This window comes from Aquarana catesbeiana, linkage group LG02 (genome assembly GCF_042186555.1).
Source record: "Aquarana catesbeiana isolate 2022-GZ linkage group LG02, ASM4218655v1, whole genome shotgun sequence".
NCBI classification, from domain to species: domain Eukaryota; kingdom Metazoa; phylum Chordata; class Amphibia; order Anura; family Ranidae; genus Aquarana; species Aquarana catesbeiana.
In genome coordinates this window covers 168,945,566-168,970,529 of record NC_133325.1, presented here as the reverse complement: position 1 = coordinate 168,970,529, position 24,964 = coordinate 168,945,566, and the positions used below count along the sequence as shown (strand labels likewise).

The 24,964-nt window shown below is 42.1% G+C and overlaps 1 protein-coding gene across 2 annotated transcripts in view; it reads left to right on the top strand.

The window, feature by feature from the left end:
- MARS1 (methionyl-tRNA synthetase 1) overlaps window positions 1-23,453 on the top strand; it is a 66,236-nt gene extending 42,783 nt beyond the window's left edge. Inside the window, exons 15-22 of one of the 2 annotated variants that reach the window (XM_073613792.1) lie at window positions 3,577-3,790; window positions 6,175-6,306; window positions 6,418-6,522; window positions 7,798-7,981; window positions 8,175-8,246; window positions 17,380-17,406; window positions 20,667-20,765; window positions 23,212-23,453. In XM_073613792.1, the coding sequence (XP_073469893.1) occupies window positions 3,577-3,790; window positions 6,175-6,306; window positions 6,418-6,522; window positions 7,798-7,981; window positions 8,175-8,246; window positions 17,380-17,406; window positions 20,667-20,765; window positions 23,212-23,364 (986 nt within the window). In that variant the 3' untranslated portion in view covers window positions 23,365-23,453. The remainder of the gene's footprint in view (window positions 1-3,576; window positions 3,791-6,174; window positions 6,307-6,417; window positions 6,523-7,797; window positions 7,982-8,174; window positions 8,247-17,379; window positions 17,407-20,666; window positions 20,766-23,211) is intronic. The other variant, XM_073613793.1, reaches the window with a different exon arrangement.
- Window positions 23,454-24,964: the final 1,511 nt, after the last annotated feature.

The window sequence follows — 24,964 nt, the reverse complement described above, 5'->3', positions numbered from 1 at the left end:
TGCGTGTGTTATCGTGAGTGGTTTAGCGTACTTGCAATACATTTTTAAAATTCATTCCAGTGTTTTCCTGTACTTTAGTGTTATGTGCTGCAACATGCTGCACAAAAATGCTACTTTTTTGGTGTTACTCTTTGGTGTGAAGTAAAGCCATGGACCATAAGGTAAATGACCTTGTTCTTGCGTTGGGACTGTGGGCTCAGTTCACTAAAGAATATCTTATGAGATAATTGAATCAAGTGACACATTTTCTCCAATTATCTCTTGAGATGCTGACATGTCAATTCACTATCCCCTCGTGAGTTATTTACCTCACAAACCAAAAACATGAGGTAAATCACTCATAAAACAGTGTTAACTTGTTGCCGCCCGCACTATACCTGAATGACGGCTACAGTGCAGACTTACTTTGCTGGGAGGGCGTCTATTGACGTCCTCTAGTGAACGCGCTTCCTGTGTGCCCTGCTCTGTGATCGCCGACTCCGAAGGACTCAGCTGATCACAGATCAAGGTAAAGGGCCATTTACAGTGGCCCTTTACCATGTGACAGCTGATCATGGATGTCAACAGAAGCCGGTTATCAAGTTTGATCTCCTCACGCTGTTAGCGTGAGGAGAGAAGAAAGCTGATAACCAGCTTCTCTTAAAGGGTCATCAGCACTGATAATCAGGGCACTGATAATCAGGGCACTGATAATCAGGGCACTGATAATCAGGGCACTGATTATCGGTGTCCTGATTATTAGTGCCCATCAGTGCCCACCAGTGCTGCTTATCAGTGCCTCCTCATCGGTGCCCCCTATCCGTGCCACTTATCGATGCCCATCAGTGTAGGAGAAAATTACCAAATTGCAAAATTTTATAACAAACTATAAACTTTTTTATTTTTTTATTTTAACATTTTCGCTCTCTCTTTGTTTATTTAGAAAAAAAAATAAAAACCCAGTGGAGAATCCAATGCCATCAAAAGAAAGCTCTATTAGTGTGGAAAAAAAATTATAAAAATTTTGTTTGGGTACAGTATTGCATGACCACGCAATTGTCATTCAAAATGTGACCGCGATGAAAGCTGGAAATTGGGTTGTGCAGGAAGGGGGTAAAAGTGTCCAGTAGGCAAGTGGTTAAAGTTAATTCACTAAGGAAATAAAAGCAGGAGTTAATTAAGTAGTGCTGCAGGCATGAGGTATTTAAGGAATGTAAAAATATATAATCGGAAATTTGGAGGAGTCCCTACCTTTTTTGGATCAGTTTCTCCACAATAATGCATAGAAACCTAAATATGGAAAAACACAGAATCATTGCGGCTGATTAACTTAAAGTATAACTAAAGGCAAAACTTTTTTGTTTAGCTTTGGATAAAGTGGAGATGGATTAGCACCCCTGTCAGGTATTGCTGTCTGTGTCCCCGTTCAGGAGATTCACCCTCTTTTTGGCCTGTTTATAAAGTAATAGAGGGGAAATCTTCCAATAGGGACACTAATGCCCTGTACACACGGTCAGACTTTGTTCGGACATTCCGACAACAAAATCCTAGGATTTTTTCCGACGGATGTTGGCTCAAACTTGTCTTGCATACACACGGTCACACAAAGTTGTCGGAAAATCCGATCGTTCTAAACGCGGTGACGTAAAACACGTACATTGGGACTATAAACGGGGCAGTGGCTAATAGCTTTCATCTCTTTATTTATTCTGAGCATGCGTGGCGCTTTGTCCGTCGGATTTGTGTACACACGATCGGAATTTCCGACAACGGATTTTGTTGTCGGAAAATTTTATATCCTGCTCTCAAACTTTGTGTGTCGGAAAATCCGATGGAAAATGTGTGATGGAGCCTACACACGGTCGGAATTTCCGACAACAAGGTCCTATCACACATTTTCCGTCGGAAAATCCGACCGTGTGTACGGGGCATAATTCTGGTGACCTGGGGGGCCCCAAGGTTTTTTTTTTTATTTGTTGGGATTTCCTCTCCTGTTTTGGTTATGGGACAGAAGTGAAGGCAAATCTCTGCAATGACTTTTTTTTTTTTTTTTTTTATCTTAATTGGTGGAAAAACGGTATTTATATATAGTATCTCACAAAAGTGAGTGCACTCCTCACATTTTTGTAAATATTTTATTATATCTTTTCATGTGTACTCACTTTTATTGCCAGTAGTTTAGACATTAATGGCTGTGTGTTGAGTTATTTTGAGGGGACAGCAAATTTACACTGTTATACAAGCTGTACACTCACTACTTTACATTGTAGCAAAGTGTCATTTCTTCAGTGTTGTCACATGAAAAGATATAATAAAATATTTACAAAAATGTGAGGGGTGTACTCACTTTTGCAAGATACTGTATGTGTGTGATTTTTAAAACTATTGTCATTCAATAAAAAAGTGAGTAAGAAAGTCAGACCCTAGCACACAGCCTCAGCTTCTCCAAACCAAACCAACAAAAACCATATAAATATAATATGTGCTATACATCAATCCATAAAGACTGATTGATATGCAGATAATCAATATTAAAAGTCCATATTAAAAGGTCAATAGTCCTTCTTCCTTTTTAAGAATCTCCAACCATGTTGTCTTCTGATTATAAAGTTGCTTAGAACTCCTTCAATTAGTGCTCCACCACAATGTGTACAAAATGCACACTTGCCAACCATACATATTATATACGCCTTGGATATTTTAAGAGTATCACCTGTTTTTGTTTCTGAGAAGCTGAGGCTGTATGCTAGAGCCTGACTTTCTTATTCACTTTTTTATTTTGAGGTGGGTGTCCACTTACAGGGGCAGCTGCACATTTTTAAACTATTCAGGTTGGCGCCATGCTTTTCACACATTTTTACATATTATTTTTATTCAATATTTGACATTTATAAAGATTTTGTATTTACTTAATTTAATTTTGGTTGTTTTTGATACACCACGTGTGCCCTTTGAAAGCAGGTTCCCTTTACTGGTATTCCAATAACCTTTTTTTCTTTTGTATTAATACATATACTACAGTTGAAACCATTTTACATTTTTATTAGCACTAAAAACTGACAGGGGTTCTAATCCTTCTCCACTGTATCAATCCTAGGTGTTGGACAATGCAGCCCTGTGCTGCTGGTGTGGATGAAGCCTAAATGTAAATAAGAAAAACATTCCTTCTATTGATATAACTAGAATATACTGTAGGTTAGCTTCTGATTCATTATCCTTTTAATTAAATGCAGCATGTTGTATCACTATCTTTTCATTGTACAGTGGAAAATGTAAAGTGTTGGGTACAAAAATAGAATTATCTCAGAATCTGTGAATGGGAGCTGTCATTTCCTTGCACAATTTCACAGTTTTGCTACTACTCAGGGGTCTGTGATAGGTGTTCTGCATTCAGACAAATTCTTTTAATGCTAGCATGGTTTTATATAGGAATTTCAGTTGCAGGTTTAGGTTTGTGAGCTGAAACTTACAGCTTTCAGTTTTTTAAAATAAAAAATTGGCCCGAGTTAATTGCACACCAAGGGCTGTATACATTTTTTAATGGCTTTAAGTTTCAGAAAGTACATCATGTTCCTAAACTCTGACTTTTCATTTCAGAATATCTAAACTATGAGGATGGTAAATTTTCCAAGAGTCGAGGAGTGGGTGTGTTTGGTGACATGGCCCAGGACACTGGTATCCCAGCTGACATCTGGAGATTCTATCTGCTGTATGTGAGGCCTGAGGGACAAGACAGTGCGTTCAGCTGGGGTGATCTGATGTTGAAGAATAACTCAGAGTTATTGAACAACCTGGGCAATTTTGTTAACAGGTACACAACCAGATAAATACCAAGGAAACATTAGCATATCATTTTATGTGTTGGATGGGTAACCTTGTCTAAATGCAGTTTGTCAAGATGGTTTCCTTTTTGATTCATTAAAACGGCTGTGCACATGCTGATGTATATGATGTAAAAGGCAATATAAAATATATGCAGTACACCAAAAGGAGGTCATTGCGTGCTGGCTGCTAAGAAATTCTCTTGGTGGTTAAATACCTGATGTGTGTAAAGATAAGTCAGCATTTTCAGTATGCGACATTAAGCATAGTGAAATTAAAAAGTGGAATGTGGTGCGTCTTATTGAAATGGAATGCAAGAATTCTGATCAGCATGAATAAACTAAACCCATTTTGGTTATACTGATGGAAGATCTCTCTTCTCCACAGCACACAGAGTGTAATTTACTAAGTCTGGAGTAGACAAAATCTAAAGCAGCTGTACATGGCAACCAATCAGCTTCTAGCTTTCATTTTCAAAGCTTAAAGTGGTTGTAAAGGCACAATGTTTTTTACCTTCATGCATTCTGTGCATGAAGGTAAAAAAACCTGTGTGCAGAAAACCCCCCAATGCTTGCCTGAGCTGCCCCCTTTTGATCCAGCGATGTCCACGAGAGCCTTGCCTCTTCCGTGACTCGCACTCCTGATGGCTCCCACTGCTGTCAATCATAGCCAATCGGGAGACTAAGGGGCAGGCCAAGCCGCGGCTCCATTTGTGAATGGACACACAGAGCCACGGCTCAGGAGCGCGCCTGCTTGGGTGCCCCCACAGCAAGCTGCCTGCTGTGGGGGGGCACCTGGCAGAAGAGGAGGAGCCAGTGTGGGACCCGAGAAAAAAAATCCAGGCTCCTCTGTGCAAAACCATTACACAGAGCAGGTAAGTATAACATGTTTGCTATTTAAAATAAACAAGATTTTAATATAGCTTTAACTGAACAAGCTGAACCTCGAAGCTGATCGATTACTATGCTCAGCTGCTCTAGATTCTGTCTGCTCCAGTTTTAGTAAAATCTCCCCCTGGTATCATAGGGTCAAAGTGCTGCATGCTTGGCAGCTGGAATTACTTCATTGATGTGACAGATATTTTATGTTGTGGAGTAGAAAGACCTAGCATGAAGATCACCAAGAATGTTATACCTTTTACATGTGGACATTTCATCTTCATTGATCCTTGTGAACTGTAAGCTGTACCCATGACCCTTGTCTGAATAAAGCTCAGGGTCTTTTCATGTACAGAGTGCCCTGATGCAGCCCTTATCTTTATGATGTGACCAAAATTACATTATAATGTGTAGACAAAAAAAAAATCTGTTGTGATCATGTTTCTAAAGATCACATAATGCACATTTTCATCTTTCAGCTGTCATGCTGCAATGTCTGCTGCTTAAAGGGGTTAAACTCCACCATTTTTTTTATCAGCAGACCCTGGTGCAGAAGGCCAGAGATGCAGTAGAACAAAATCTCACTCAGGACAATGACATGCTGAGTTCCAGGTTTACTGTAGTTGACATCATGACCAACTGAGTTTCTCTAATATTTAGCACTAAAACATATTTTTCTTTGCTGATAACTACTGACCAAACATGTAATAACTAAATTCCAAAACACGTGTACACTGATTACAGGGGAGGTATTTTGGCATGAATGGGTTTGTTTGAACATTTGGAAATTCTTACAAGATAAAAATTGCGTAATACTTAAAGTGGAAGCCTAACCATAACTATTCTTAAAAATGCTTTCCCTCCCCTCCATCTAACCTGTATTAAAAAAAAAAAAAATCTGTGTACTTGCCTATTTTTAGTCCGGTCACATGATCCCGCAGCTCCGGCTCCCCTGTGTCGATAACAGCTGTGAATTGTGGGAGCTGTGACATCACCCATAGGCTCCTAAGGCTCAGCCATTGTCAGCACTCCCTCTTCTCACCTGCATCAGCTGCTCATTGTATGCAGTAGGGAAGCCAGTGCTGCAGGATCATGTGACCAGACTGGAGCCAATACAAAATGGGTAAGTATACGGATCTGTTTTTTTACAGGGTAGGTAGGAAGAGATGGGAGGGAACATTTTTCAGAATAGTTATAGTTCCACTAAATGGAAAACATATCCAACCACAAATCAGTAGTAACAAATAATGCGTTTATTTAAAAAAAAAAAAAAAAAAAAGGGGGGGGTATCCTTTTGAAGCTGTTAATATTCTAAAGCATCCTTCCCTCCCTGTGTCTCACAAATATGTTGAGGCACTACTCCTAAAGTTGTATTTCCCAATGTGCAAATTACAGCAGCAGTCAGCTGTTATGAACTGCATCCATATTACCTGTAAGAGAAGTGTCTTGGACTCTTGTGGTTATATTAATATTTATGAATGTCATTTTCTTTCAGGGCAGGCATGTTTGTACAGAAGTTCTTCAATGGCCAAGTTCCAGAGATTGTGTTGCTTCCAGAGGACAAGAGGCTCTTGGCTCATGTCACAGCAGAGCTACAACAGTACAACCAGCTGCTGGAGAAAGTTCGGTAAGAGTCCTTTATCTCTGCTGACCAGACAGACTGCAGACTCTACATTTTATATTTGGTAAAAAAAATGGCAGTTAAAGTGCATGAAAATTTTTTTGCTAACTTCTGCAGGATCCGTGATGCCCTGAGGTGTATTTTGAACATTTCTCGTCATGGAAATCAGTATATACAAGTCAACGAGCCATGGAAATGTATCAAAGGGACACAGGAAGAACAGTAAGTGTTGCTTTATTTTAGAGCTGGAGTCACAGGGGAGTTGGTTAGAAAGTTATAATCTGATTACGTCTACAGAGGCAAGCAATTTACAATGCAATAATGTAAACAATTGTAAAAAATGTTACAGAAAACATTTAAAAGAAACAAAATATTTTTGGAGATAAAACAAAAAACTCAAAACAAAATTGACCTGATAAGTAACAATAATCAGCGTGCTGGAGTTCAGTCCCTTAAACCACACTTGTTAACCGATTAATATATGGGTTCAGGCTGCCTACTTGATTCTGGCTTGGGGGGGGGAGGTCTGCAAAATAAAAAGAGGGGCGAGAAGTGCCAAGAGCCCAATGTAGTGTGGTATGCTAGTTTATAAAGTGGAAATGTAATGCACTCACATGGTGAAAGAATGTACAGGCATGTCAAGATGGTGTGCGGTCCTTCATCCCAGGCAGATGGATGGCTTGAGCCACTGACAGATGAATTTGACAAGCATAAGCACAGGGAGTGATGCTGGGAGTGAAGGTGTGGAGGCAGAAGCTGCGGCCCCAGACGCTGTGTATTCTGGGTAAACCGGGAACAGCTACCATGTGGGGAGGATGTGACTACCTGGAGACAACAAGGGTGAATGATGCAAAGTCACCACGGGATGCGTTTCGAAAGAACCAATCGCTTCCTTCATCAGCCTAAGGCTCTTGCTGCTTCTCTCCCCTCTTTTCATTATCAGGGTTGGGCTGCTTTTACACGGGGCGTATTCTGTTCCAATCAGCAGGGGATCTGTGAGCTTATCCCCTGCTGATCGAAACAAAACGAGCAGAAGACACATCCATGTTCAGTCAGTTTCTGCAGAGCAGACACGGATAGAGGTCCACTCTGCTTTATGGACTGCCAGTAGTAAATGGAATATGCTGTCTGTTTACACCTGGCTACCTCCAATGCGCTCCAGCAAAATAGAAAAGGATATAGTCCTCCTACTATTTTTATTTTTTACGCAGGCCTGATCGGACTCCGAGGTAGACGGGTGTAAATGGACTTAAGTCAGTTTATGCTCACCTGTCCATAGGAATGCATGTACCTTTCAATCAGCTCCGCCTGAAAAACTGATCAAAACTCCCATCTGAAAGGGATCCAAATGACGGGTTTTTTTTTTTTTTTATTAACCAATGAATATGTGCAGAATCTGTGCTACACAAGTGTGTTAAGTTTTATGTGTTAAATGCCCAAAAGTATGCATGGAATCTGTGCCTGAATTAACTTTTATACTTCTTCCTATTATTATAGGAAACGTGCAGGAACAGTAACAGGATTGGCTGTAAACATGGCTGCTTTGCTTTCAATTATGCTGCAGCCATACATGCCAACAATCAGCTCTGTCATCCGTGAGCAATTACTTATGCCAGAGGAGGCCAACGTATTGACCAATGATTTTCCATGCATCCTACAAAGTGGACACCACATCGGAAATGTGAGTGCGCACCATGTAGCACCATATGTTACCCACAACGTATATAGTAATTTGTAAAAATATTAACTGTAAATAATACTGGGTAATGTCTTTTTACTTTTTCCAAAGTCTACATGTTAGGTCTTTGACCATTGCAGAAGGCCGTTAGTAGGCCACCAGCTGGTTAAATTAGTAATTTTGTAATCCCTTACAGGTGAGTCCACTGTTCCAAAAGCTAGAGAATGACCAGATTGAGTCCTTGAGAAAACGCTTTGGGGGTGGCCAGGTAAGCTTTGTAGCTTCATGAATATCAGGACCAGTGAAAATTAATTTGGTAATTTTAAGCAGTTTTTATTTTGTATCTGGCTTAAAGAGAACTCAGCAGTTGCCATCTGTAAAAGTCTGAATCTTCACTCTTAAATTGTTATTAGTGCAGCTTTCCTTTCCCCATTTGGAATTGCTTGAATTTTGATACACTTGTATATTCTCACTGTTAGGGCAGACTAGAAAGCTATTGTGTCTCCTGCCTGAGCTCAGTACTCATAACAGACACTCTCAAAAACTGTTAATTTACAATAGTCATGTAAGGATTACCTGAAAGAAAACTAGGTTTTAGTTCTCAGCTGCTGGCAGAGAGTAAAACACTTAAACTCCTTTCACGCTGGGGTGGTTTTCAGGTGCTTTAGCGCTGGAAATAGCCTCTGCTAAGCGCTTGAAAACCGTCTCCCATTCATTCAAGTGTGGCTTTTCACACTGGGGCGGTGCGCTTGCGGGACGTTCGAAAAAGTCCTGCAAGCAGCATCTTTGGGGGAATTTGGTAGCTGTGTGTTTAGCGCTCCTAAAACGCCCTACCCATTGGAATCGCTTTTCAGGCACTTCCTCTTTTGTTAAAGAGGCAGATGTGCCACATATAGCCAGGTTCCCTCTGATAGCAGCGGCCAGAGGCTCTATAGCCAGAGCAAAGAGCAACGGGGATAGCGGGCATCCTGTCTTGTTCCCCGGTGTAGATCAAGAAGGGAGATAGTGTGTTATTAATTCTAATGCAAGCTTTTGGTGCCCTATATAGTAGTTTGATCCAAGAAATAAATGTCTCCCCCAGGTTGAATTTCTCTAGCACCCTCAAAAGGTAATCCCATTCTACACTATCAAATGCCTTAGCGGCGTCTAGTGAAAGGATAGCTCTTTGACCTTGATTATCTGTTGGAACCTGCATGTTTAGATATAATCTGCAAAGATTGTGCACTGTGGACCTGTTGGGTATGAATCCCGATTGATCCAGGTGCACTATTTTTGTCACCACCTTGAACAACCGTGTAGCGAGGACTTAAGTAATCAATTTTAGATCATTATTTAAAAGTGATATGGGCCTTTATGACTCAGGTTGGTCCGGATCCTTCCCGGGCTTCAACAGGACCACTACCACTGCCTTGTACATGGAGTCTGGTAAGGCGCCATTAGCATGTGCTTCCTTGATGGTATGGAGCAATTCTGGTAGGAGTATGCCTCCAAATTTCTTGTACATCTCGATTGGGAGACCATCATTTCCCGGGGCCTTAGAATTAGGGAATGTTGCTAGGGCAAATTGCAATTCCTCTAGAGATAGAGGTGCAATTAGCAGTTTTTTGTCTTCACCCTGTATTGTCGGTATTGGGATTTCATCTAAGAATTCAGTTAAGGTGGCTTCGGGATAGTTCACCTTTGAGGAATACACATCCTGAAAAAAGGTACAGAATCCCTTCATAATTGAGGGGGTGTCCATAGCTACCTGTGTTGGTGACACCGCCAGTGAATAATTGGTGACGGTTGTTGCGATTTAGCTATTACCGATCACATATGACCTGTTTTTTCCACTTCTTCAAAGTATGTTTGTGAGGTAAAGAAGCGTTTGTTTTCTGCTTGTTGGTTATTTATGGTGCGATATATTTTTTGTGCGTTTTTCCATTTTCTTTCACTATCAGGTGTGGGCGCTTGTAAGAATTTCTCCTCTGCTTTGTCTACCGCTACACTGGTGTCTGTTGCCCATTGTCTGCTGTTTGTTTTAATTATGGCTATCTCCTTGATACTCATCCCCCTGATAAAAGCCTTCAGAGTGTCCCAAACTATACCAGGTGGGGCAGAATGTTTATTATCCAGTAAAAAGTGTTGAATTTGTGTTTGCATATGTTTAGTGTCTCTAAACAGAGGAATCCAGAAAAGGTTAATTTTCCAGTGTATAGGGAATTTTACAGTAGGAAAGCTTAAACTGAGTTGTACCGGGGAGTGGTCGGAGAGACCTCTGGTAAGATAGGTGACCTTAGGGTCATAGTAGTGTGTTAATGTATTGCCCAATGCTAAATCAATATGTGACAAAGTGGAGTGCGTTAGTGACATGAGAATTGTGCCTTTAAAAGGAAACTTACACCGCCATAAATCAAAAAGCCCAATTTACGTTATATATTTGGCAAGAGCTGTATATGTCCTGGGGCCCTGCGGGCAGTACTTCCTGTGCACATCTAGTGTCCAGAGTACTGTTAGAATCCCCCATTACATACACCGGAACCTGAGGATATTTAGCTAGAAATCTGGAAAGACATTGTAGCACCGTTAAATTAAATGGTGGAGATATATATACATTTATTATCACACAGGCATGCGATTCCCAAGTTCCCATCAGAAAAATAAATCTGCCCTCTACATCAATTTGTGCATCAATTTTTGTAAATGAGGTAGTCCTGGAAAACAGTACACTCACACCCCTGGAATACCGGGTATGTGAAGAATGGTATTGGATAGGATACTTCGAGAGGTGCAACAGGTTGGTGGTGTCTTTAGTGAGATGCATTTCTTGCAGACATATAACAGTGGGAATCCGGTGTGAGATAAAGATGAAAATGGCAGTTCTCTTTTTAGGGTCATGTAGGCCTCTCGTTCCATGAGAGGATTGATTCTGTTTGCCTATTCATTGGGTCTTATTTCTGGGTGCGACCCATTCTCCTGTATGGGAAACCTGTGAGAGGCTAACTCAGATGATTCATCATAGGTTCTGGAATGTAGAAAGTGTATTTTGTAACTAGTGCTATTTGTCTCACTCTGCGGGTCTGCATCTAACAACAAAGCGGACTTGCTTTGTGACCCAAATATACATTGCCTAATCAACCAGGGCTTAAAAACTGAAAAAAGAAAAACAAACTTGAATAATGTAACTTCCATTGGAAAGCCTTCCATTGCTGCCCCACAGGGCTCTTGGTGGGGTAATAACGAGGGCTGGGACCTTGTGCCCTTAAAGTCAAAAACTATTGGGGTCACTGGTAAGAAATAAGAGAAATCAATAAAGTCAGTTGTGTCTCTCTGTGGGCTCCATTGCTTTTAAGATGAGCATTAGGAATCAGTGTATGCAGTTTATCCCAGTTGTCTCCGCGTACAGCTGCCTGTAGGTGTCTCTGGTGGCGGTCAACCAATTGGTAGCCATCATTGGATTTTCAAAAAAATGTACCGAGCCATCGGCAACCACACGCAGCTTGGCAGGGTAGAGCATGGAATATACCACCGAGATTGCTCGCAATCTCTTTTTGACCTCTGTGAATTTTGCCCTTTGTTTCTGCACAGCTGCTGAGAAATCTGGGTATATGGACACTCTGGAGCCTTGTATTTCCATATTGGGTTTCTGTCTAGCCAAACGGAGGATAATATCCCTGTCTGTAATGTAAGAGTTTCAGCAAAAATGGTCTGTCATTGCCCCCTGGTGGCGGTGGACGGAGTGGCACTCTGTGGGCTCTCTCAACTGAAAAGAATAGAGTAAGGTTGCTTCTCCCAAATGTGTCAGCTAGCCAGGTTTCAATAAAATCAGTGGGATTTTTTCCTTCTGATTTTTCAGGCATACCGACAATGCCGATATTTGATCTTCTCAATCTGTTCTCCATGTCCTCAACTCCTATTCGCTGTTTCTGTTTCTTTAGCTGAAGTTAGGTGAATATCCTGAGCAAGAAGGGGCAGATCATCCTCTAGTGTGCTCACTCTTCCCTCCAGAGCAGTGGCTCTCTTATTTTCTGCATATCCTGTCTTATATGTAATATGCCTTCTTTCATGCTTTTGACTGCAGTCAGTTTATCAGTGAACTGCAGTCAGTATATCGTGCAGGGATGGCTCAGTATGCTCAGTATCTGAGGTGCTTGCTGTTCCAGAGGAAGGGGGGTGAGATGGGGAATTTCTCACTGTGTGCTCTGCAGCTCCAGGGGCCATCTTCTCTGTGACATGCTGTGCTGTTTGCTGGGAAACGTTTTTTGCTGCATATGAGGTATGTGGCTGTGTATTTTTGCGATTGCCTGTGTCATGGCCATACCTTTCCAGGCGTGTAGCCGCCGAGGGATGTTGTTCCTTCCCTGCACTCTGTGGGAGCGGGGATCCGCCATCTTGGCCATGCCGGTCGGCTGAGTGGCTCTCCTGCATCCTCTTAGACACCTCCGTTTTAGGTGTATAGCAGCCGGGTGTCACTGTAGGAGTGGCCCCACACCGGGAGCGCAGTGTCCGGTCTATTGCTGCGGTAGATCTGGCTCACTTCAGGGTTCTTTGATTCAGGATGCTGGAGCCTGCATGAGACACGTCTGCTCACATGGAAATCCAAGCCACGCCCCCTCCTTCAGACTTCTAATTAAGGGGAGTGGTTAATTGGTCACAGGTGTTTCAGGTCCTATGTAACTTTTTGTAGAACTCATTTCTGAGCCTGCTCATCCTTGAGCTGGCCACCTTTTTTGCTTGCTGGAACTTAGACCAAGTGGAACTGGACTAAGTGGTGAGTTAAAAAGAGGAGATTGTAACAGGAGTCATCAAACCTGTAAGTAACATCTGAAATTTCCTATTAGTAGTAATATTATTATTATTATTGTAACTGGGAAAATGTGTGCTAGCAAGATTGAAGGTTTTGTGCAGTGCACAATGTGCCACATGTATACAACAATGGAGCAACAGCTCCAGGATGGATGCTGTTGCAACAGATGTGAGCGGGTTGCCCTTCTGGAAGCTCGCATTAGAGATCTGGAGGAGCAAGTAGCAAACACTGGGCAGAACTGACAACCTTGAAAGGGGTCCTCTGCTCACTGAGCAGGTGGTCAGTGGGATTAATGGGGAGGGTGGAGGGGTAAGTCAAGATTATCAGGTAGGAAGATGGGTTAATGTAGTTAGAGGGAGTGGTAGGGGCTCACAGAAAAGGAAGGCCGGCCCTGGGTTTGAGCACCCTAACAGATTCGCCAAGTTGGGTGAAGATGTGGGGGTATCAAGCTCAGAGGTGGCAGCCCTAGATTTCACTGCTCCCCCTAACAGCCGGGAGAGCAGCCCATCTAGTAGGGGAGGTGAGGGGAGTGCAGGTAGGCCTAGACAGTTGGTGGTAATAGGAGATTCTATATTCAGAAGGCCCGATAGAATAATTTGTCGCCAGGATCGCCTCAAATGAATGGTTTGCGGTCTCCCTGGTGCCAGAATTCGGCATGTGGTGGACCGGGTTGATAAATTGCTGGGAGGGGCTGGGCATGACCCAGCTGTTTTGGTCCACGTTGGAACCAATGACAGAATATATGGAAGGTGGAGGCTCCTTAAGAATCAATTTAAAGAACTAGGCTGCAAGTTGAAGGGAAGGACCTCCAAGGTGATATTCTCTGGTGACACAGGAAAGGCAGGGGGAGATTAAAGAGCTAAATGCATGCCAAAGACCTGGTGTAAGAAGGAGGGATTTTGGTTTTTAGAGCACTGGGCTGACTTCATTGGGGTGCAACCTATATGCTATATACCTATAAGATGGTTTGCACCTAAATGGAAGGGGGTCTACTGTGCTGGGGGAGAGGTTTATGGAAAGACTGGAGAAGTATTTAAACTAGGATTGTGGGGGGGGGAGCGTGAATTCGATTATAATGGGGCAGACAGGTCAGACAGGGTTCAGCCCCTATTGGTGAGTGGAATGAGAGGGGAGGGTTATGGCAGATGATATGGAAATGGTTGCTATTTTTACTAAAATAAAAAATATGCAACATACGTTTGCAAAATGTGACAATGAATTGTGTTTGTTCACCACTGCCAGAAGTCTGCCAAGCAAAATAGGAGAGTTAGAAGCTCTGGTGCACGAGGAGAACTATGATCTAATTGATATTGCTGAATCTTGGCTTCATTCTTCTCATGACTGGGCTTTTCATATTCCTGGCTATGATCTCTTTCGGAAAGACAGGGTAAAACTGAGGGGTGGTGGTGTCTGTCTCTATGTGAGAAGTGATCAAAAAGCGAGTGTGAAAGAGGACCTAGTTGATGGAGAGTGTGATGAGTCTGAAGCATTATGTGTGGAACTGTACATGGGTGTGCGTACTACAAAGGTTATTATTGGAGTTTGTGTTAGACCTCCCAGTGTTAATGAGGAGGTGGAGATTCCGCTCCTTGCACAGATAGAAAGGGCTGCAAGGGCTGGGAATGTGATAATAATAGGGAATTTTACCTACCCGGAAATTTACTGGAGTAATGGCACTGCTGGGGCAAAAATGTATTACAAGACAAATCTATTACAAGACAATTTTATGATCCAGTTTATTGAGGCCCCGACTAGGAATGACGCTCTGCTCGACCTGGTAATCTCACACCATGCAGAGCTTATTACCAATATTCATATATAAGAACATCTGGGTAGCAGTGACCATAACATGATTTACTGTAATGTTGGCTGTAAGCTACAAACACATACAAGATAATAACACCTAACTTTATGAGAGTAAATTTTCCAAGGATGAGGGCTGCCCTCCAAGACTTGGACTGGGATGGAATATTGGCATTAATGGACACAAAACGGAAATGGGAATTCTTCAAAAAGACTATGCAAACTCACTGAAACTTATTGCCCATGGGAATATACTTTGCAAAGGCTAAAAATAAACTTATGTGGCTCACGGACAAAATTAAAATGGCTATAAATAAGAAAATACCATATTTTGGCGTATAACGCACACCCCAATTTAAGAGGGAAGTTTCAAGGAAAAAAAGGTTTTTTTTTCAAATAAACCACTTTGAAGCAAAATAATGGTCAGTGCCAATCCATGCAGCCTGATTAGTGCCCATCTGCAGCCTCAATGCAGCCTCTGTGCCCATCTGCATCCTGATCTGCGCCATTCCAATGCAGCCTGATGCCCATCTGCAGCCTCTATGCAGCCTCTGTGCCCATCTGCAGCCTCTATGCAGCCTCTGTGCCCATCTGCAGCCTGATTTGTGCCCATCCAATGCAGCCTGATGCCCATCTGCAGCCTGATATGCACCCATCCAATGCAGCCTGATGCCTATTCACAGCCTCAACATCTCTCATGCAGTGCAGGAAATCAGGAGGGGGACGAGCGCCGCCGGAATCACCGAGCCGTCATCTTCTGTTTACAGTAATCGGCTCTCACACATACACGTCCCGCCTCCACCATCGCCATTGGACCAGCTCCTGTGATTGACAGAACACTGGTCCAATGCCGGTGGCGGAGGCTGGACGTGTGTGTGACGTCAGAGCCGAGTAAACAAGACATGACGGCTCAGTGATTGCGGCGGCGCTCGTCCCCCTCCTTCTCCGAGGTACGCTATCTGCGTATAACGCGCACCCCTGATTTTCCCCCTATTTTCAGGGGGAAAAAGTGCATGTTATACGCCGATAAATACGGTAACTTTTAAAAAATATAAAAATGAAGGAACACTATCATTGTTTAAATGCTACAAACAATATAACAGAATATGTAAAAAGGAAATCAAGGACGCAAAAATTCAAAGCGAACGACAGAATGCAAAAGATAGTAGGACAAATCCCATAAAATTCTTCAAATATATTAAAGGTAATAAAGTCAGGTCTGAGCATGCAGGCTCTTTACAAAATAATCTAGAGTGGGTGACTGGGGACAAAGAGAAGGCTAATTTATTAAATACTTTCTTCAGCTCTGTGTATACAAAGGAGCATGGGGAAGCTCATGGCACAGACCCAAATGATCCACAATGGTTCAAAAGTGATATGGTCCAGAAATATTTAGACAGAATAAAGGTGAATAAAGCACCTGGACCAGATGGCATCCACCCACCAATCCTAAAAGAATTGAGCTCTGTCATTTTAAAGCCCTTGTATCTAATTTTTAGAGACTCGTTGATGACTGGAATGGTACCACTGGATTAGCGTAGGGCCGATGTGGTGCCCATAATTAAAAAGGGATCAAAGTCTTTACCAAGTAACTAAAGACCTGTTAGTTTTATAGTCCGGAAGATACTGGAGAGCTTCGAACTCTAGAAAGTGCAGAGAAGGGCAACCAAACTGATAAAAGGCGTGGAGGAAAGATTAGAGGAACTGAATTTTATTCTTTTTTGAGAAGAGAAGATTAAGGGGGATATGATCAACAAATACATATAGTGAACTTGGTGTTGAGTTATTCACATTAAGGTCATCACAGAGGACAAGGGGACACTCTTTACACTAGAGGAAAAAAGATTTCATCTCCAAATACGAAAGGGTTCCTTCACAGTAAGAGCTGTGAAAATGTTGAATAGACTCCCTCCAGAGGTGGTTCTGGCCAGCTCAGTAGATCGCTTTAAAAAAGGCCTGGATTCATTCCTAAATGTACATAATACTGGGTACTAACATTTATAGGTAAAGTTGATTTGGGGAATCAGGGAGGAATTTTTTACCTGCTGTAGAAAATTGGATCATGCTTTGCTGGGGTTCTTCACCTTCCTCTGGATCAACTGTGGGTGAAGGAATATATATATATATATATATATATATATATATATATAATAAAAAATAATTCTTTTTTTTTGGTTGAACTATATACTTTTTTCAACCTGACTAACTATGTAACTATATCCTTTGGATTCTTACACATGGTACTCCTGTTTGAGCATCTACTTTTTCAGACCTTTTTTTTTTGTATGTATTTGAGTGTATTTATGCGAATGTTCGAATATATGCGTTCGCGCAGTTGCGCGAAAACTTATTCTCGCGTTCTCGTTCTTCACAGTATTTAAATGGACATTTGCGTGCATGAGCCGTAAATTTCTGAGCAAAACAGATTTTTCTTTTTTTAACTGAAGGTTGCACGCCGCTTGCGTTCGTGCATGTGTGCATAGGCGCATTACAATGAATGGGCTGTATTTTAGCTCAGTAAAAAAAAAAAAATCTGTACTGAGCTTTTTCAAGCTGCAGTGTGCAAGAGTTTCAGATCACCTACTGATGGCAGTACATTTATTATGACAGAATGCCTTTTAAGCTGTTACAATCTACTTTAGGTTGCGCAACAGCAATTAGGGTCATTTAAAAAAAAAAAGAGTACTGCTTAAACATAATTACCATTTCACAATACAGCAAATCTTCACCTCCTTTTGCGTTCAGGTGATATGTCTACCCCCTCCTCTGTAATACTAATATTCCTTTTAATTTCGTTTTCTCCTTCCATCAGCTGGATGCTGACAGTAAAGAGCCAGAGGTATTTCTGTATGCTCTACTAAAAATTGCATGGCAGCTTTTTCATTCATCCATTTCTTACAGTTAAACATTCATACAACTTTAGCCTGTTTATGATGTTGCTTTGTCCATTTAAGCTGTTACTGACTGTGCCAAAATCTGCTTTGTTGGCTTCCTTCATGGTCAAATAAGCAAAAAAATCTGGATGCTATAAGTTACAACATTTTGCACTGCTTTTTTGATAAAGGTAGCATGAGTTTTCTTTTAAATGAGTGATGTTAAAACCTTCCTCCTTTATGCAGTTTCTACTACTGAGATGAGCTTAATGTGTATGCTGCTTGACTGCCCCACGCAACCCCCCCCCCCCCCCCCCCCCCAAATGGTTGGTTCCCTCAGCACCTAGCCCAGGTTCTGATTCTACAGTGGCTTCTTTACCTCATAGTAGCCCACTGGAGCCACCTGTGCATGCTTACACTCTAGGCCGGCACTGTTGACAAGGCTCCCTGCATCCACAGGAACACAGCTCACACCCCTTTCTGCTCTCATACGCGTGTCTAAAATTGGCTGGAGCATGTGCTGTCCCTACTTCAAGTATAACTAGCAAAGCAAAACTTTTTTTTTTTGGACAGAGTGGAGAGGGATCAGAACCCCTGTCAGGATTTTATTGCCATCTGTGCCCCCATTATGGTGATTCAACCTCTCTATTTGTCCTGTTTACTGTTATCAAAAGTGAAAATAAAAGAAAATCCCAAATTTTGGGTTGTTCCCAGAAAAGTAATCAAGGGGAAAAATTCCAGTACCAGTGACCCTAATGACAACCAGGAATTCCCTCTCACTTCTGTTTTGGCTATGGGACAAGAGCAGAGAAATGTTTGCAATGGGAAATTGATGGCAAAAAAAAAAAAACTTACAGTTCTTAGGCTCCTTTCACACTGGTGAGATGACAGTCGTGAGACTTGCATCGCGACTTTACAGTGTGACTTTGATCACACTTTACGTTCTCTGGAACAAAGTCACATCAAAAGTCAGACCAAAGTAGTGCAGGATCCTTTTCTGAAGTTGCAGCGACTTCTGTAGTGTCGGCAGGAATGGCTGTCATAGAAATACATTGAAATTCATGTTTTGCTACTTGGGGTCTCACAAGTCAGATCCCAAGCCACACAAGTGTGAAAGGAGCCTATTACTCTATCCAAAATGAAAAAAGTTTGCCTTTAGTTCTACTTCAGCTCTTGGATGGAAGTTCAGGAAGGCAGTATGGACCTGGAGCTGGCAGCAATGAAGAAGGAAAAAAGTGGGCACTGGTTCATGTTTAATGTTTAGAATGCATTAAGGTAAAAAAAAATGGTAAGCATTTAGTATTAGGCCTGATTCACACCTATGCATTTTTTAGTGCGTTTTCAGTTTTGCAGAAACTCACTACAGTCCATTTAACATGGATTCCTATGGGTCACGTTCACATCTGTGCATTTTATGGAAAGGGCCAGGGACCAGCAGGTTGTGTTTTTGGTTCCATAGACTTCAATGGATCGAAAACGTGTATTGAAAAAAGCAAACTGCAACCTGCATAGGTGTGAACCAGGCTTCACTTTAAATTGTAGCAGCACATGCACAGAAGCAGTCTTTGGTGCACTGGAGTTCCAAGCCAAGGTGGGTACAGGTACTGGTAGAATGGTTTTCCTGAATATGCCTAATCTTTTGTCAATATTGCAATCGTGTAGAAATAAAGGAGGATTGTTTGTTTGCCTAAGGACCATAGTGTAGGTTTAACACCTCTACAAAGTCTGTAACCGAGTGCACCCTAGACACAATAGTGAATCAAATAAAAACAAGAGCAACCAGCAAGATGTACTGGTAGGTTCATTAGCTTTTGTCTAAAATTGGCCCTAGTATATGCATGTGAGTTGGGGATCTTAGAGTGTAAGCTCCTTGAGGGCAGAGATTAATGTGAATTTTCAGTAAGTAAAGCACTGAGTAAGTTGTCTATAAGAACTAATACATTTTGGATAATTTACATGCGCACACTACCGGAGTACCAAACCATCCAAGCATTTGAGGCATTATGAGTAAAGCTGCATAACATACAAACTTTAGCAGCTTATTTAAAGTGTTACAAAACCCAAAACCTGCATTCACTATATCTGGTCTTCTACAGTACACAGAACATCGAAACGCAATTATTTTAGTAAATATAAACTGATAAATACCTTTTCTTATCAACAGTATATAGCAGTTTTATCACTTCTATCCGTTCCTAGAAAAGCTTGTAGGAGGAGTTTTCATTCTCCCCTGATCCTCCTGTCTGGACAGTGCTGATTGGCCCTGTGCTGATCACATGCACTCTTCCAAGAAAAAAAAAAAAACTCTCTAGTAATACACACCAAACTGAGCATGTGCAGCCCGTCCCCTGGCTCTGTAAATATCAGGTTATTTTTTGGAGACAGTGGAAGAATGGGAGGATCAGAGAGATGGGATCAAACAGCCTTTATACACAAGGCAAAGGATTAACCCCTTAGGTTCCACAGTGAGTATAACAGGCATGCTTTAGTGCATTAACAGGTTTTACTGTTGCGGGTTTAGTAACACTTTAAATGCCATCTCTAGGCAAAACCTATTTTTGTTTTGGATAGAGCAGGGGAGGAGTTAGACTCTGTCACTCAATCCTTTGTTTCCATTGGGGAGTATCACACTCTATTTGTACTGGGACCTATGTACTCAAAGTGAGGGGAAATCCTAAAATTTTAGTTGTCCCCATAAAAAGAGGTAAGGAGCAGACTCTCAATGGACACAACAAAGAAGGAAATTCACCTAATTTTAGAGAGATTTCATCTACCGGTAACTTTCTGTTGCATCTCTGGGACAGGACATGAAGGGAAATGTCCTCAATGTTACACAGACAGCAGGGGTTTTAACTCTTAATTGTTCCATCTGATACAAAAAAAAAATTTTTGACTATTCATATACTTTAAGCAGACTGAAGTTACCATTGTGTGAACATTGATGGGGAAAAATATTTACTGAAGCATTTTGTGTGGGAATGGATAGAAAAAAATGCTGTCACTAGCACCAGTTTGTGGAGCACTTTCCTGTGTGATTGTGTCTCTAAGAAGACATGTGTTGAGAGTAGCATATGGTAAAAAATAAATCTACAGTGTATACCAGATCATATTCTTGCTAGTTAAAAAAAAAAAAAAAAGAACATCTGGTATGAAGATGTTTTTTTTTTTTTTTCCTCTCATTACACCATTGCTTTTGGGAATAAATCTGACTATTATTATTCCACAGGTAAAAGCACCAGCACCCACCACAGAGCCCACCAAAGAAACACCAAAAGTTGGTGACCCCCAGAGGATACAAGAGCTAACTCAGGCTATGGAGAAACAGGTGAGGTGAAAGGCCCAGCGTTGCTACTTGTCTGTAATCGGTGATGAGCTTGGGCATGTTCAGACTAGGATCCGTACCCAAGCCTGCCAGGAAGTGGTCATCTGCACACAGGGCATTCCCGCCCACCAGCTTTTTATACATGTGGCTGCAGGAAATACCACAGCTGTAGGTAATTTGCCCACACAGATTAAGGATGTCCTGGCTGGATAACACATGTGGGTTTGGATCTTAACCTGAACACGCCCATTGCAATCTGTAATGCGTGAGTGGAAAATACCTTTGAGCCTACAATAAAGGGGATGTTTTCAGACTGAGCTGCTATAAAATATGGAGAATGTTTGCTTTATTTTTTAAGATTGGACTGCTTGAAACTTTAAGAATGGGAGTGTTTTTTTAGGGCTTGCTAAAAAAAAACTAGAGTGAAGGGAGTGGTTTTTTTTTTCAGATTTTCATACAAGTACCACTGTACTGAAAATAAAAGGTTATATGCATTCTATTTAAGATCTAGTTTTAGCTGGGAAATGTAGACCAGAACATTTAATTTTAGTTGGATTTCCTTTATGGAGTTACTGGAAAGGAAGTAATCTGTGAGTTGGAACATCTCACTCTTTAGGCCTCATTCACACGAGATGCTGTTAAACGCGCGTTCAGAGGCAGTTGGACACTTTTTTCAACTGCCCCTGAACCCATTCATTGTTATCCTATGTGTTCATGTACACAGTTGCGTTTTTAGGCAGTTGCGTTTAACCTCGTTTTTCCAGAAGCAAAAAAATGGGTTCAGACGCAAACGCCGGTGCCGCGTTTGTGTTTATAAGTTTTTTTAAAGGAACATTTTACGACCCGAATTTGGGGCCACTTGGTGCTAGGTGTGCAAACACGGTGGAAGTGGGGTTCCTAGCACCAAGTGGCCCCGAGATATGAAGCCCCAAAGTCGGATCACAAAATGTCATTCTCTGCTGCAGAAAAGTGCTTGACATTTTGCGACCCGACTTTGGGGCCCCATATCTCGGGGTCACTTGGTGCTAGGAACCCCAAATTTGGTGTGCTAACACAGTTGGACTAACTATAACATATCCAAATTTGGGGTTCCTAGCACCAAGTGGCCTTGAGATATGGGGCCCCAAATTAGGGTCAGAAAATGTCATTCTCTACTGCAGAAGTGCTTGTAGACGCAAACACTGTTAAACGTGGCAAAAACGGACGTTTCTAAACGCCGGTTTCAGCTTTTAAAAACGTGTTCAGCAGAGTTTGCACCGGCGTCTTGTGTGCATGAGGCCTAAATATTACATTCAATAGAATTATCTTCTCATTGGATAATATCTCTAAACTGAGGGAAAAGCATGTAGGCTTCCATTACTTACCTTGAATTGCCTTATGTTGATCCATTGGCTTTCATGTTTTATTTTACTGACACAGAACATGTAATGATAGAGATTTTCTTTTTTTTTTTTTTTTTTAAACTGGATCCATGATTGTTTTAGGTCAGTGACTCAAAGTCCAGACAAGGCACCAAGCTTATGCAGAATAACAATGTGGTTGATTTACTAAAATTGTGCAAAGTCTGGTTCATCTGTGCATAGAAACCAATCAGCTTCCAGGTCTTTTGTCAAAGCTTAACTGAAGCTGAAGCTTCTGTATTTTTCAAGCACAGATATGCAATAAAACCTTTGTATTTAACCTTCTCATTTCTAGGTTCCCAGGCCCAATGTAACCAATTTGCTCATCCAAATATTTTGTACACAATTACTGCAGGTTGACAGAAATTAAGTTTTTTTTTTTTTTAAGACTATAATTGTAGCAGACATTTGCTATATTAAAATATGTATTAAATATGCTGCAATCTACAAGTTTAATAACATTCCAGGCCTTCCTACTACCATAAGTGCCACTCACCTGGATAAAATATTTGCCTTCAGTTCTGACCCAAAAATTTTCATGGTAGCAGCCTTCATAATGGCCAAGCAGGGGACTTTTTTTTTTTTTTTTTTTTTTTTTTTTTTTTATGAAAGTCTGTACAGCTCCGAGTGGGGGTGCACAGTGAATAACATAATTTGATTGGAGCTGAATAAAAATATGGATACTGGCAGGCTGCACCTGGGAATGATTGTGAGTAGTGCTATCAATGTTGTTACAATCATTGATCATAGACACTTACCTGTTTTCAGAATTCAGACTAGTGTGGCTGGCAATTCACTCATATACTCCGAGTGCTTAATTAGATGAGATGCAGTTAGGGACAGATCTGTCTCCAACTGCTTGGTGTGCGACTACATGCAAACACTGCTATGTGCTGCCTGCGGCTGCATAGAGAATGGTACTATCTGTTGTCTTGGAGAAAAAAAAAAATGCAAAGCAGGAGGGTTTAGCATGAAAAAACAAAGATATTCAGTATTGTTACGCTGCTGTAAGTTTTTTCAAGCAACTGATCTGGTCTATAACTTTGCAGGGTAACCATGTGCGGGAGCTAAAGAGTAAAGCTGCAGAAAAGTCACTAATTGACAAGGAGGTGCAAAAGCTGCTGCAGCTGAAAAAAGACCTGGCCTTGGCAGAAGGAAAATCACCTGATCCACCTGCTCAGAAGGGGAAGAAAAAGAAATAATTTATGTGCTACAAAAAAAAAAAAAAAAAAAGGCAAACCCATCGCACTGAAATGGTTTACATGTTTTTAAAATAAACTTATTAAGGTCCTTTTTGTTTGTTGTTTTAAAACGTATCTAAATGGAGATTGTTGTAATGTATTGCAAAGGATTGCATGGCTTGTTGAGTGTAACTAGGGAAAGAGGTGACTGCTCAATACTTTCACCATCAGTCTGCAGCAGCCGGGAGATAAATAGAACAGTGTTATAGTAACACCAATTACCTCTTCACCTCGTTCCCCAGAGGATCCTGGTGAAGTTTATTTTACCTGTGTCACCAGATTTGAACTACTGCTAGAGAGAATACACTAGAGTTGCCACCTCATCCCTTTAAATCCGAACACCTTTGAATTACACAGGTTCTGAGGCTAATTAAATGCAGATAAGGCACCAAGTGAGTTTAATCAGCCACAGAACCTGTGTAATTAATGTGTTCGGGTTTAAGGCTGGGTTCACACTGGTCCGACAAACGCTCCGACATTGGGAGCTCATGTCGCATGACGTGTGAAATTTAATGTTTCCCTATGGGAGCCGTCCTAACTGGTCCGACACAAGTCGTTCCGACTTTAGAAATGCTCCCTGTACTACTTTGGTCCGACTTTGATCCTACTTCAGCCTATTGACTATCATTGAAGTCGGATCAAAGTCGGATTGCCGTCTTGCATGATCCGACTTCGGCACGCGACTTGTGCTCAGATGTTCTTGAGGGGGAACTCCGCGCCAAATTTTAAATAAAAAACCGGCATGGGTTCCCCCTCCAAGAGCATACCAGGCCCTTGGGTCTGGTATGGACCTTGAGGGGAACCCCCTACGCCGATAAAAACGGCGTGGGGGTCCCCCCAATCCATACCAGACCCTTATCCGAGCACGCAGCCCGGCCGGACAGGAATGGGGGTGGGGACGAGCGAGCGCCCCCCCCCCCCCTCCTGAACCGTACCAGGCCGCATGCCCTCAACATGGGGGGTTGGTGCCTTGGGGGAGGGGGCGCGCTGCGGCCCCCCACCCCAAAGCACCTTGTCCCCATGTTGATGAGGACAAGGGCCTCTTCCCGACAACCCTGGCCGTTGGTTGTCGGGGTCTGCGGGCGGAGGGCTTATCGGAATCCAGGAGCCCCCTTTAATAAGGGGGCCCCCAGATCCCGGCCCCCCACCCTATGTGAATGAGTATGGGGTACATGGTACCCCTACCCATTCACCTAGGGAAGTGTCAATAAAAAAAAACCACAGTACACAGGTTTCAAAATTAATTTATTGGGCAGCTCCGGTATCTTCTTCCGACTTCTCCCGGTGTTCCGCCTCTTCTCCCGGGCCCCGCCGCTATCTTCTTCCAGCTCTATTGCCAGCGAGGGGCCCGGTCTGCTGCCGCTGTCTTGCCGCTTCTTCTCTTCATCTCTTCTTCCGATGTTGACACGACGCTCTCCCCGGCTGGAATGCTCTCTGTGCGCTCTGCTCTGACTTATATAGGCGGTGACCCCGCCCCCTTATGCCGTCACAGTCCCTGGGCATGCTGGGACTGTGACGTTTTAGGGGGCGTGGTCATCACCCGATGACCACGCCCCCTTAT